Source organism: Podarcis gaigeae (genome assembly GCF_964106915.1).
Source record: "Podarcis gaigeae genome assembly, chromosome: Z".
Taxonomy (NCBI): domain Eukaryota; kingdom Metazoa; phylum Chordata; class Lepidosauria; order Squamata; family Lacertidae; genus Podarcis; species Podarcis gaigeae.
Window position 1 is genome coordinate 4,734,478 of NC_139691.1, and position 14,967 is coordinate 4,749,444.

Consider the following 14,967-nt stretch of genomic DNA (forward strand, 5'->3'; position numbering starts at 1 on the left):
TGGTCCTTCAGATGTAATTGGATGCCAACTCCGATCAGCCCCAGCCAGCATGGCCAATGGTCAGGGATAGTGGGAGCTGGGAGTCCAGCAACATCCAGAGGGCTGCAGGTTTTCCTATCCCTCATCTAAGAAGATGAATTCTCTGCTCTCCAGAGTAAATACCTCTTCTGAATAGAGGCATTCTTCCATCTCTTGCATACAAGAGGGATTGCTACTCCTTAGAACAGGGAGTGAGACCTTGTGGCTCCAGCTGACATGAATTGGGTGATGGGAGTTGGCTGTCCACATCACAGGGTCATATTCTTACTGCTGCCACAGAAACATTTTCATTTGCAGTCTGAATATTTGCATTTCCTCAGCTTTCTGAGTCAGAGACACTTTTATTTTTATGTAAGCGACATGCTCTATTTCTGCCATAGTTCACACCAAAAGGGGTGATTGTCTATCACTGTGATTTCCCAGGGCATTGATTCCAGTGGCAGTTTGGCTGTTCCTACCCTGGTCGCCTTGTTTTTTTAATTTTTTACCCACAATGCCTTCTGCCCCCTTTTACAAGGTATATGTAACTGCTGACCAAACAACTGAGAGACATTTTCCCATGGGAGACCAAATCTTGCTTTCTCTGGGCAGCATCCCCCCCCCCCCCCAGATGATGCTAATAGACCATAAATTTGGTGGTTTGGTGTTGGTTAGTTTTTTCTTTCTTTTCTGAAAAAGGATTTTCAGCTTTGAATCAGTAGATGAACGTGACCCTATACCTGTCAGCTGCCCTGGAAAAAAAGGGACATCTTGTGTTTTCTTCCAAGAGGACAGAGGCCAAAGTGGCCGACGCAAGCTCTTGTATTTTCGGGCTGTACCTCTTACAGGCATGGCACCCATAGATGTGCATTTTGGGGTGCCACACAAGATCACTGGCCCCCCAAAGCACTTCTTTCCAGGCCAGTGTTTTCCGGCCCCTGCATTTGAATATGGAGCCCCGAAGCTGGCATGTGATGGTAGATTCATCTTAGTTCAGAACAGAGGCAGTTATTGTGGCCAGTTATCTTTGGCTGTGGTTTATTTTCATAGGAAGAGGCTGTAAAGCAGCTGCATAAGGCATAGAAGAGGCAATAGGAGACAGGAAGGCGGGTCAAGAATCTCTAGGTGGGGAGGATCAAGGAAGGCATGGCTTTCTATCTGCACAGGATTGATTTGGGGCACCTCCACGGTGGTCAAATAAGAACATAAGAAGAGCCTGCTGGATCAGACCAGTGGCCCATCTGGTCCAACATCCTGTTCTCACAGGGAACTGGCAAGCAGGGTTTGAGCACAAGAGCCTTCTCCCCACCTGTGGCTTCCAGCAAATGACTCACAGTGTGAGTGCTGGATCAGAATAGCCTCAGATTCTCTTCATAAGGGAATCTGATATACTTGAAGGACTACCTTTTCCAATACCAACCTGCCCACACGCTAAGGTCAGCAAACGAGGCCTTTATGAAGTGTCCACCTCAGGGAGTAATCCAGTCGGTGAGGGTGAGAAGACATTTTCTGCAGGTCAAATCCATCAAGCCCCATCATCACCGCAGACTTGTAGAAGAAGAGACCCATCTGTTTTCACTGGCTTTTTCTTGAGGTTTTCTTTTCTTTTTTCCAGGGGGAGATGGTTTTACAGGATTGTTGACATTTCTGGATTGTAAATCTCTACTGGCCTTGGGTGGGTGGTTTAAAAATAAATAAATAAATTTCAGTTTCTTCTTTAATACAGTATATGTAGAGAGAGAGAGAGATAGATTTGTGATTTGCACTGTGTTTTTCTTCTGTAAGCCACCTTTGAGAGAGCGCTTTGCCCTTAAGTGCAGCCAGAAAGTATTTTAAAATACATTATAAAATAGGATTCTCTGCTGCAAGAGTGTGTGGCAGGCTTGTACAGGGGAACCTCGTGTTACGTACAGTCCTCCTTGCGAACGCTTCGGGTTATGAGCTCCACTAACCCGGAAGTAGATGCTCCCGGTTGCGAACTTTGCCCCGGGATGCTAGCGGAAGTTGCGTGCTGGCAGCAGCGGGAGGCGCCATTAGCAAAAGCACGCCTCATGTTATGAGCAGTTTCGGCTTAGGAATGGACCTCCGGAACGATTTAAGTTTGTAACCGGAGGTACCACTGTATGTGGTTTTTGCCATCTCTGATCCCTTCTGTGCTGTCAGAACTGCAAAGTACTTTTTTGGACTCCGAACAGCCACTGGATGGTTTGCAACTCCCCATTAAATGGTGATGCATTTGGTGGTTGCCTTTCATGCATGGCCTGCAGACGGGAGTCACTATTTGCACCACCATCCCCTTCACCAACCGTCCTCATTTGCTCAGCAAAGCCTGCTGGACTGCCACTCTGAGGGTTGACGGGCTGGATTAGGGCTGCTGCTGGAGTTGACTTGGGCCCTCATTACAAAAATGGCAGGAGACTTCCACTTCAGTTGATGACCCCAGTTGTGATTTAAGGCCCCGGAATCACCCAGAAACACCTGTAGAGGCGATCAAACTCAGACTCTTGTTTTTCGCCTGTCATTTCAGTTCTATTGGAAGAGGCTCATGGTGGGAAAGACCATGGGGAATACCTACCCAACTTGCCTAATGCCTGGTTGTTCCCCACCACTTCCTGAGGAAATAATCCAGTTGAGGCAAAGATGGAGGGGAAGAGCAATGCTGGGAAAGAAAGAGTAGCAAAATTGCAGAAAACATAACCAACAGCCCATCCCTGGTGCGCAGCAAGCTACTGCATATGAACCATGAAATGTGGCAAGGGTTAGTCTCGCCCACTCTCATCACAAGCCCACAATGTGCCTACTTTAGGAATGGCTAGATCCAGATGGTGTTAGATCGCAACTCCCATCACCATTGACCATTGGCCACATTGGCTGCAGCTGATGGGTTTTGCTGACCAACAGATTTTAAAGGGCTACAGGATACAAACCCCAGTTCTCCTTGCACATATGCATTGATCCATGCATGATGATTCTTCTAGCATTTTAAAAAGACCTTTCCACAAAATCAATTTACCTGAATTTTTATTCTTTTGAACAGGGACAGAAAGGATATCCAGGACCACCGGGTCATCCTGGAGACCAGGTGAGTGGCGCTTGCTGCTGCTGCTGCTATTGTTGTTGTTGTTGTTATTGTTGTTGTAATGTTCTGTTTCAAGAGTGACTTAACTAGTTGTGGCTTCTGCCCTTCCCATGGCATGTGCTGGATTGGTTCAGAAATAAGTCAAGTGCCTCCCCCCCAAATCAAAAAATAGCTTGGGTTATTTCTGAGCCATTCCCAGCTGCTTGTTGAATTGATTGATTGGTTTGTTCTAAGGCTGGAAATTTAAAGAGGTTAGAAAGCAGCTGATACAGAGGTGGGCAAAGACATACACTCCTTGCCCCAAGGATTTCAGTAGGTGCAGAAAAGAATTTTGGGAGCTTCTAAATTTCAGCTTTCCTTGGAGGCTGACGTTACAGAGCCCCTACAGCTCCTTTCTTCCTGGAACTGTGCCTTGCAAACATTATCGATGCCTCCATTTAAAGCCCATCTTTCACTAGAACCTGCTGAAAGTCACTTGTAACCTGCCCTGGTATCTCTCATCCAGCAACATGTTGTGAAAGCACCAATTTATTTATCGATTTGTTGTTTGGTTTATTTTTACATCCCAGGTTTTTTGACCCTCAGGTTCTGAAAGTGGATTTGCAGCTTTTCAAAAGGCAACTTTAATAACTCCCTAACCCTGCCTGCACCCAAATCCCAATACATTGGTCCTAATTATAAGGTATAGTTGTGTTGCAGCCTATCTCTCTCCAGCATCTGAGCACTTCCCTATTCTTTTGTAATGGATTTAAAGAGAAACCCATCCACACCATCAATCCTCTTGGTCCCAAAGCACTATTCCCAGATGTAACTGGAGGTCCCATAGAGTTGGCTGCTATATAGGCATTGCCCCTAAAACATAATTGGATGTCCTCATAAGGCTGGCTCCCATTGGCATTTGCCTTAAGCAGATTTCTCCCAGGGCTGCAGAACTGTTTTCATGACCCTGAAGCCAAAGCCGAAAGAAGCTACTTGCTGTTCTAACTTTGGTTAAGTTCCATTGGCAGATGTTGTGCAGCAGTTACCTAGATCAGAGGCTCCATGCTCTCTTCCTTCCAGGGCTGGAAATCTTTTAATGCGCAATGAGCCAAAGCAGGGAGGAGCCCCCAAATCTCCCTGGCCCATTCCCCTCAAGTTGCTGGGATCTCTTTGCATTTTGAACAGCCGACTCCTTTGAACCAAATGAATGAATCAGTCAAGATTTAATAGTCAGCCAAAAAGACTGGCTACTTCTAGAGGACACTGATGTGTTAGATTTAGAAGGTTTTAACAATGCATTTGGCTGGCATGCATACTTATGGTATGACAAAGTTAAGATCAATAAGGCCTTTAAGAACCATATTGTCAGGAAAGCAGTGTTTAATGTCTGGACAAAATACAAAGACCTATTGGAAAATAAAACTCCAAGATGGCTATCACCTCTGGAGGCTAAGGCCCGAAAAAGACCCAATATGGAGGCCAAATGGCCGAAATATTGGGAAATAATAGAGAAAGAGGGTAACAATTGGAAATTGCAGAGTTTGGAAAAAATGAAAGATAAAGTGCGAGACTGGTTACATTACGCTCAGATTCAAGAAATTTTTAAAAAGGATAAAAAGTTAGGATTCCAGGTGGAGAAATCGAAGTTGGAAACAGAATTGTTAGAACCTAAGACTAAAGTACTTTCAAGAATGTATAACTTGCTGTTGAAATGGAATACACAAGATGAAATGGTTAAGTCGGCCATGATAAAGTGGGCACAGGATATTGGGCATAATATTATGTTTGAGGATTGGGAAAGGTTGTGGACCACGGGGATGAACTTCACGGCATGTAATGCTCTGAAGGAAAATGTAATGAAAATGATTTATAGGTGGTACATGACCCCAGTTAAACTAGCCAAAATATGCCATGTGCCAGACAACAAATGCTGGAAATGTAAGGAAAATGAAGGAACATTCTTTCACCTCTGGTGGACTTGTCCCAGGGTGAAGGTCTTCTGGGAAATGATATATAATGAGCTGAAAAAGGTATTTAAGTATACCTTCCTTAAGAAACCAGAGGCCTTCCTCCTGGGCATTGTCGGCCAGATGGTGCCAAAGAAGGACCGAACATTCTTTTTGTACGCAACAGCAGCAGCAAGGATACTTATCGCCAAGAAGTGGAAAACTCAAGATCTACCCACTCTGGAAGAATGGCAGATGCAGCTGATGGACTATATGCAACTGGCCGAGATGACTGGCAGAATTCGAGACCTGGGAGAAGAGAGGGTTGAAGAAGATTGGAGGAAATTTAAGATTTATTTACAAAAATATTGTGATTTGGCGGAAAGTTAAGTAGGATGTTTGATCATAAATAATTGGCCACCACAAAATCGGATCGAAATGGGATGTAAAGTGAGATTAAGAGAAACTAATTTACAGAGGATTATATTTAAATGAGTGGTTATAAAATTTGCAAATTAGATGATAAATTGCTGGGAAAAATTTATGATGATGAAAATGGCAGCGGGAGATGTGAGGAAGTCCAAAGAAGTTATGAAACTTTGTTGAGATAAAAGAAAGGTTGTTTATTTCTGTACTTTATTTTGTAAAAACCCCTAATAAAAATTTATTAAAAAAAAAAAAGATTTAATAGTCAGCCAAATATAGATTATAGTCAAGAAAACAGAAATAAGCAAGTGGATTTTAGCATACAAAGTTAATAAGAAGAGCATAATCAGACACACATAATAAAACACCTGTAATACACAAGGCATACTTAGATATCAAATGAAGATGTTTGCATTCCAAAGGTGTCTCTGGGGATCATTTCAGGTGTTTGTTGGTTTCTGCTTTGATTTATGGTGGGGCCCCTCATGCTATCTCAGTGCCATGCGGCTGCCGATCCATGGAGGGCAAAGCATGTGGAGATGCGTTTTAAGTTTCTAAATGTTTTCTAATGTTTTCAAAACCTTTATGTTAGGGATATAGCTGTACATTTACTTTACCTCCCCCCCCCCTGTCGTGCATTAATGTTTCAGCTGGAGTGGACTGAATCACTTCTTAAAGAAGGAGGCTGTAATTTAATTTTCTCCTACACCCACCTCACCCCTTTTCTGTTTAGATTAGCGTGATGTTTACAGTAAAATAAATAAATAAATAATGAACCCGATGAATGGCAGAGTCTGTTGAGCTTGATGTGAAAGTATTTTATACACAAATTCATTCAGCATGAAATCTATTGCTGGGAATTCAACATTCAAGCAGTTGGGGCTTTGCTCAGGACCTTCACTTCTTTTATAATTGCATTTATAACCCACATATCCTCCAAGATGCTCAAAGGGGCATGTGTGACTGGTTAGGCTGAAAGCTGGTGACTGGCCCAAGGTTGCCCAGTGAATTTCATGGCCAATGAAGTTCAACTCAGAGTAGACCAATTGAAATTAATGAACCTAAACTAGTGGTGTCCATTTGATTTAAATGAGTCTACTTTGTGCATGATTAACGGTGAGTACAACCCTAAGTGCATATTAGAACTGTGGTCTTTCAGGTCATAGTCCAGCGTTTTAACCATGACACCACACTGACTGTCTCTGCATGTAATGAGTTGCATTTCACCACTGTATTCTGGGAAACCCTTTCACAACTCTGCTGTTTCACATCAACTGCTGTTGACATCTGTGGGATTTTACTTGTGATTCAGCCTTCATCACTTGGGAAAGGCTGCAGCCCAGTGTTGGGGGAATCTGCTTTGCACTCAGAAGGCCCTCTACCTGACACACTGGAGAACTGCTGCCAGTCAGTGTTGACAGCACTGAGCTGGATGGACCAGTGGTCTTTTGGTGTTTCTGTATATACTCATGGCAAATTCATTCTCCAAATATGGATGTTTTTGCAACCAGAATGACACCGTCCATGCATGAGAGGTGGTCTTAGCAGGCTCGGAGGAACACCAAGGTTTGTAGAAGTGCAAAAAATGTTTAAGAACATCACCCCTCCCATCACACACGTACGGACACACATAAAGGACTGGGTATGCTCAATGGGCACAGAATACTGACTATTGGTAATGGGAAAATCAGGACGGGGTGGAATGACATGTTCTGAAACAGAGCATAGGAACACAGGAAGCTGTCTTATACTGAGTCAGACCATGACTGCATCTAAATCAGTATTGTCACTGATTTAGTAATACTAAATAAGTATTGGCACTGACTGGTAGCTGCTTTCCAGGGAGTCAGACCAGGGGCATCCCCAGCCTGGGGCTTTGCAAGTGCTCTTCCACTGAGCTACAGCTCTTCCCCAAATGGGGCGGGCCAACTAGAACCCTAAAAAGAAGCACCCCATGCTGCAACATTTTGTTGCATGTCCCACTGCTTTCTTTATAATGTGTCAGATGTTATTTTCTGTTCATTTTGATCTACCTGCATCTTCAAAATGGCAGTGGGAGGGAAGACGCTACTTGTGGTGAGAACATGAAGAGAATGTTGGATTCTGTGAAGCAAATGCTAGTTTAGTTAGTCTAGGAATGGGGAAATTGTGGCCCCCCAGATGCTGTTGGACTACAACTCCCATAATCCTTGACTGTTAGTCATTGTTGGCTGGGGCTGATGGGAGTCCAATAACACCTCGAAGGCCTCAGGTTCTCCCTGGTATAACCATATGCAAGCTCTGAGCTTCTCTGTGCTTCTTTTGTGGATGGGTTCCATATGTGCTCCTGATGCTCTTTCTGTCAGATGGATCAAAGTTCATGCACTGTGTCTACTGTGAACCTGTTGTGCCTATCAGCATGGCATCCACCATGTTGAGAAAGATGAATTATTATTATTATTATTATTATTATTATTATTATTTTATTATTTTATTCCTACTACTACTGTTATGCAGGTCATGAAGCCAGATTTAATTCTTCCCATTCCCTGCCCTGCTGCCCTTCTCTCTCTTTTTTTACAGGGTGAACGAGGATCTGACGGGAACCCAGGTGCCAAAGGTTATCCTGGCAGGCAGGTGCAGTAAATCTTACCGTGCTGTGTACAGCACAGGGGTTTGGTGGGCAGGCAGGTAGATGGCTACGGTGTCCCAAAATTAATAAGGGATTCAGTCCCAGCTATAATGTATTTGCATGCCAGTATTGTGATTAGGTAATTTTAGACTCTGGACCACTCAGGGGGGTTCCCCCTTTGTAGGTCACGGTGCAAAATGCATGGTCCTTGAGATGTTGCTGGACTCCAGGTCAGTCAGCCAAGGCAAGCATGCCTAGTGGTCAGGGATGTTGGGAATTGTAGCCTAGCTAAGGCTGGGGGAGAATTTGATTCAATTGGCATAGAAAGCTAAACCAACATAATTTGCACTTTTTGAAACTATGCACAAGCTGAAGCACTTTTCTGAATTTTGCAGTGTGATTCCCCAGCAAAGCAATGTGCACACAAATGCATATACTGGATAAAAATATATGAAAATGACATGCAAACATATGTTATTATTTTTTAACATTGTCTTGCAAAAAAGTGTGTATGAGGAGAAATGCTGATAGCCCCCATCATCTCTGACCACAGGGATGAAGGCCACAGGTTGTCCTATCCCTGAGTTAGAGGCCACAGGAGTTTTTGGTACATGTACACCATGCAAAGTCTTCTGCGTGATCTGCTTGTTTCAGTGGAGGAAAGCATATGCATGGCTCTCCTCTCCGTGCAAAGGAATGGGACAGGTCATGTGCACAAATGGCTCAGCATGTGCCAGGGTGCATGCAGCACTCTGGACGGCCCCCACCCACATCTTTTCCACTATGCACGCCTGTTGTTGCTGTGTCTAAAATAATAATTGCTGGATGAAATATGGTGTGAAGGGCATCTGTGTTGTGTATGTGTGTGTGCTTATGGAAGGGAGATGGGATATAGCTGCACCTTCTCTCTTTGAGGCAATGCAGTTGTTGAAGAAGCTGCAGAAACCAAAGTTCTCTCTTGGAGGCAACTATAAAAGGAGCATCAGAGGCTTGGCCTGCACTGAACCCTAGCTGTATGCCAGCCTATGTTGCTGAAAAGGGTATGCAAGCTTTTAACTGATGTTGGTCATTCTGAATGGGCAGGAGATTGTGGAACTGACTTTCAGATTCATACCTGACACAGTGCTGTCACCATCAATCAACTGTTTTCTTTCTGCGTTATTAATAGAGAAATCCTGGCATGTGTCACAAGACTTTTTGTTGTTTTGGCCCGTTGTACGTTCCTGTAAATAATAATACTAAATATAAATAAGTAAGCAAGCAATGTGCCACAATGTCCACTTATCCCTGCATGGCTCAACAAACTTTTCAAAAAGTTTATTCAAGGCACAGCAATAGAGGCCATGAGACACCAAGAATGCTTTCTCCCTGTAAGTTTCCAGCTTTCCCATTTGTTTGATGAAACGTTCTGTCTAAGCCAAAGGTTTGTGTGCTTTTTTCACCAACAGAAGCTTATTCAAAGGGGGGAAGGCGCAGAATAGCGCTGTTTCTTATCCTCTGGGACCAATATAGTACAGCTGCCCACACTAACCTCTGCAGTCTCAGTTATGTTTACTTTCCTTATTCGGTGCTTTCATTACTTCTTCTTTTGGCAAGTTTTGGTTTTGCATCGCAGTGGAAAAGTTGGAAGCTTTGGCTTCTTTTTGGTTCAGGCGTCGGAGGCAAAGTTGTTAACTTTGGCCTGATGGCAGAAGCATACAAACAAACATTTTGACAGTGGGATATGGGTTTATCTTTCAGAGCTTCCTGAATTGGAGGTGATGGAAGTTGGAGGTGGAAGGAGATCGTTCAATTTCATTTAGTCTGGCAACTGGCATAGAGTAAATAACCATGGAAGTTTATTATAGGAATGGGAGAGAAATCTCTTTCACTTTGCATTTTAGTACAAGCTCACCTAATTTATACCCCCTAAGCCCATGAGCAACTGAAACAGAGCTGCCCTTTGTAATTCACATGTGTCTGAACTTTGTGAAACAGCTTGCCACAAAAATAAAAATAAAAAAGTGCATATGATAGGAAATGGTGCACAAAAGTACTTGCAGTAGTGATGGCAACATGAAAAAATGCATAAAATAAGGGAATGGCTAGTAGAAATGTACCTCTTGCACAAAAGAATACCCACACACAGATGCAAAACTGAAGGATGGAAGAATAAGAGGGGGAGAGATTGAAATTAATACGTTTTTCCTATTCCCTAGTCTCAAATAGGAATATTTTATTTCAACAGTGAGAATGGATGAGCTTTACATTTCCAGACAAATAGTCCTTAACCCTTATTCATCTTGCCAGTTTTTTTTTAATTTACCCCTTGCAATGATGCAGAATTTGAGATTCTCGTAAGTTCCTAGTCCTCATGAGTTCTGTAAGTCAAACTACATGGTAACATGTAGTGTTCAGCTATGCCTTTGTTTCATCTTTAATTGGTTGCAGGTATGGGTGGATAGATGGGTGGACATTGTTGGGAAGAGGAGGCTTATTCCATTGCTCTCCAGCTCCAACTGGGACTAAAATCCCGCTTTGAAACATGCCTCTAAAGCTGGAGTCACCAGCATGGTGCTCTCTAGATGTTGCTTGGCTGCAGCTCCTATTAGTCCCAGACAACTAGGCTAGTGGTCAGGGGTAATGGGAACCACCTCTAGAGGGCATGTTCACACCCCCAGCCGCCCTGTAGCCTATCCAATAAAAGGACATCAGTTAAAAGCCATTGAAAAATAGAGGTTTTTAAAGCCTTTCAAAGCCTCCCATTAGGGGAGTCCAAAACATCTGGTGGGCACCAGGTTGGGGAAGGTGGATGTAGGGCAGCAACACACAGGTCTCTGGTTCCACAATTCTAAGCTTGATACCACCCAACACCTCCCCTATGACAAGTCCTTTGTGAAGGCAGGCAGCCTCCTCCATTGCCTTTCCCACAGCAGCTGGTTTCCAGAAATCTCCTGCTTCTGAACTTACATGCTCAGTTTTTCTATCAGAACTAAGCATTGGCCATGGGCTTAACTTGCCTCTGTTTACCATCAATATCACATTCCTGTAATTAGGAAAACCTCTGCACTCTCACCCTCACCCCCCCAAAAAACTAATTTGACAGAGCAGGGTTGAAAGTTGCTGGCCTGGGATTTAAGCCTGGCTTTCCATTACCTTGTGATAAATGTAGCTGATAGCTTCTTAATATATTAGCACAGAGGTCAACCTGTAGCCTGTACATGTGCGTGAGCAACTTACTACAATCTGATATCAACCAGCCTTTGCTTTTCCCTTCTTGCATTCAGTCCACTCCTCTGTTGCAGCTGAGCTGCTCTGGAATGGAGCAGAATTAACTATGAGTTCTGTTTTAAAATGTGAATGCCTGCAGAGCCATCTCCCTGTAACAATTAGGGCATTTGTTTCCGGAGGCTTATTGTGATGATGATAATTCTTCCCCTCTGAATTCCTTCCGAGCTATCTCTTGGACTGCCTCCTAAATTGCAAAGAGAAGCCTCTGCTTTGGAACTGTTTGCAGATGTTTGTGTGTGTGTTTGTGTATTTTTAAAAAAGTTCTAACATGTCCACATTTATCTGTCTTTCTTGCTTTGCTTTGCTTTGTTTTTCCCTTCTTGTGTTTCAGGGTTTACCTGGACCTATAGGAGAACCTGGTCCAAAAGGCAGCCGGGTAAGTGAGAGAGAGCCTTGTTTATACATTTCCACTGACATGGACGAGGAGGGAACCAGTAGGCAGTGGTGACTGGGGCCCACTTGGACCAGTAGGGTGAAAGGCAAATGAGCCAGCAGTAGGTGAAGCCTACAGATTCTGGTGTCCTCCCCCACCCCTGCCGCCCCATGGTCCTCCTCCCTGCCCTGCTGAGCTCTGCACTGAGCCTAAGGAAGAAAAGGAAGCTGACAACCAGCACTCTTCTTTGAACTGACTGTAAGTTGGAAGGCAAGCAGGTGAGGAGGGGCTGAAGCACACCTGTTTGCCCTGTTCGCTCCTATAACTTCTGGAAACAGTGCAGAACAGCTGCTAAGGAACCCCTGACAGCAAAGTGGCCCATTGCACTTCTAAGACCAGCAGTCCTGTCATGAATGGGAGTAAAGCACACATGTAAACAGGGAGCACAGGTCATTGCCAGGCTATAGGGCTCTGGGTTTTAAATGCCTGGGCCAATGAGACTTGCTCTCCTGGAATGAGGAGCAGCTGGAACTGATCTGCTTGCCCTGGCTCCTGCCTGCCAGCAGCTGCTGCAAAAGGAAGCAGTCCAAGGCTTGCTGCCAGGTTTGTGTGGAGCAGTGGGTCTGTGTCTCAGCAGCAAACGTTACCTTCTCCCTGAACCAGCCTTGCCTGTCCTATTGCCTGGGGACCTATTGCTTCCAAGTGTCCATGAACTGCAGTGAGCCTGCTTGTTGGCTATCAGTATCTTCCCAGTCATTCTGCCCTGGTACATGTTGGGGGCTGAGCCAGGCCCAGCCTCCCTTGCAGCTGTCCTGCCCTTGGCTTACTGCCCTTAGGTTTTGCAGGAATTGCCCATGGTTGAGCAACAGCTCCTGGGCAGACTGGAATTCAATAGCAGTGGATTCACTGGGTGTGTGTGTGTGCATGTGTGCAGGAAGGAAGGTCTCTCTTCCACTCTTCCTTGCTCTGCCTAATCAACTCTTGCATAGGTTTGCCTGCTGTCTTTGGCAACAACAAATCCTCAAGCAGCATGTAACTGATGTGCGGCAGAAGCTGGGGGATGCCTGTTGGGTTCAGCCTGTAGCTAAGCTCCAAGATGAGATGCTAGAAATGCTGAGGTTAGGCTCTGTGGTGGAACCACCACCCCTGCCCTGTAAGTGGAAAACAAGCACAGCAAGGCATGCCCAGCCCATGATATTCCACTGCCTGAGGCAGAGGACAAGATGGCATGGACTGGTGGCTGAATGAGAGTTCAGCACTGGTGGGTGGGATAGGAGCTTACATTGCATCCGAAGCAGCAGACTAGTTTAGGGCCCCAGGTCAGGCCCTGTGGCAAGCCCTGCTACAGCCAGGGAACTCTCGCTGCTGTCTCTTAGCATCTGTCACCTGAGGCAGTTGCCTCACTTTGCCTCCTGCCCTGAAGCAAAGAGGAAAGTACTGCCCACCCTGCTTCCCTACTGAGTTAGTTTACTACTTATAGGGAGGGTGTGTCTCCCACCACATAGAAAAACATTCAAAAGGCTCAAAACAAACCACCAAAACAATGCAAAATGCATAGATTGGGGGGAGAAAACCAATCACAGTTTAAGACAACCTAAAAAGCCTGCACAAAAATGACAGAAACTACCCAGCACAAAACTAAGTCACATTATAAATACTGTATTTCAGCCTAATTTAAATCCACCCATTAAAAGCAGCAGGGAAGAAGTGGGATTTCTAGAGCCATTTAAAACTATGAAGGAGAGGAGCTTGCTTAATGTCCAGTGGAACTGACTGCTACAATTTGCGGGCCAAGACCCTTTTTCATCAGCCTGATTGTCCTCACCGGCAAGCACCTGAGCAGAGTCTGTGAAGAAGATTGTAAAGCAGGGGAGGGGATCCTCTGACCCAGGAGACAGGATGTGGCTCTCCAGCTCTTTCTGGACTCTTGGAACTCTTCTCTGTCCACAGCACTTGCCAGCCCTGCAAAAGGGCAGAACCAGGATTTGGTGGGGGGCTTTGTCAGGGAGAACAGAACCTCAGTTTGCTATGTATTTTTATCTTTTTTTTTTATTTAGGGTGTGTGTATGTGTCCCTCCATGCCCCCCCCAGGTACATCCATGGCCCTGCATCACACCTACCTTGAGTATCTTTGGTGTAATTGAACTGCTGCCACGTGGCCCTTGGAAGGTTGTCCAGAAGGGAATGTGGCCCTTGGTGCAAAAAGGTTTATCACCCCTGCCTCAAAGTATGGGCTGTTTGGCCTAACTGAAGGCAGTCTTGCATATTCTCTCTCCTTTCACTTTGTTAGGTTTGTAGGATCCAATCTTTAGATGTTGATTAGACAGATTCAGTGGCCTGGTGCAAGGGTGGAGAATTGTTTTCAGCTCAACTGCTGCATACCAGTGGTGGGTGGGAGCAGAGGAAAAGGTAGGTGAATCAACAGATGCAATTTTTACCTTTAGTGCAGGCTACATTTCAGGTGTGCATAAACCAGGTATTTCTACCTGCACTGCACCCCACACAGCTCCATCACCTGTCTGAGCATGCAAAGGACATGAGCGAGTCTCAAAGATGCCATCAGGTCAGCAAAGCACTTGAGCAGACAGGGCAGGGCCCAGGGCGTGTCCAGAGGGCCACGGAGAAGACTGGAGGGCCACATCTGGCCCCTGGGCCTGAGCCCCAGTACCTTGGTTTAGCAGGATAATGAAATGGAACTTTCATGTTCATAGGCAGTCTACCCCTGACTGCAGTTGTTGCAGTAGCAAACAACCTGGGGAAGTCTTGGTCCCCCGCTTGGGTTAGGTGGACTTTTGGTCTAATCCTGAAGGGCTATTCTAGTACCAGAGCTTAGCTTTGTAAGGAGGGAGCCACTCAAGGGGCCAGATTTTGACACCTCTGCTTCTAACAGTGAACCAGCATCTTGACCCACATGCAAAGGCCAACACCTCTGATGCACAGTAGTGCTTTGTGTCCTCACTTGGGCTGGCTCTTTTCCATTCCATTCCATCCTCCTCTTCTTCACTTTTATTTGAAAGAAGCAGAGCTCCGGTTAACTGCCTCCTACTCTCCACTGCAATTCTAAATCAACATGATGCTCTGAGCCAATAAATCCATCTCCCTGGTTGTCATGTGCTCTTTTTCCTTGTGAGCAGTAAATGCTACCAGCTGGCTCTCATCACCGGGAAAATTGCAAGCGATAAACAAAGGTTGACCCCATCAGTGGTTTTCATTCTTGTACAAGGGAAGAAGGTGGGGGAAGGGGCTGATCAGCTGTTTAATATCC

The 14,967-nt window shown here is 45.1% G+C and overlaps 1 protein-coding gene across 4 annotated transcripts in view; it reads left to right on the forward strand.

Annotated features, from left to right (window-relative positions):
* COL27A1 (collagen type XXVII alpha 1 chain) overlaps nucleotides 1-14,967 on the forward strand; it is a 245,466-nt gene that overhangs the window by 64,797 nt on the left and 165,702 nt on the right. For all 4 annotated transcript variants that reach the window (XM_083721577.1, XM_083721578.1, XM_083721579.1 and 1 more), the window contains 3 exons: nucleotides 3,056-3,100; nucleotides 8,011-8,064; nucleotides 11,661-11,705. In XM_083721577.1, the coding sequence (XP_083577703.1) occupies nucleotides 3,056-3,100; nucleotides 8,011-8,064; nucleotides 11,661-11,705 (144 nt within the window). The remainder of the gene's footprint in view (nucleotides 1-3,055; nucleotides 3,101-8,010; nucleotides 8,065-11,660; nucleotides 11,706-14,967) is intronic.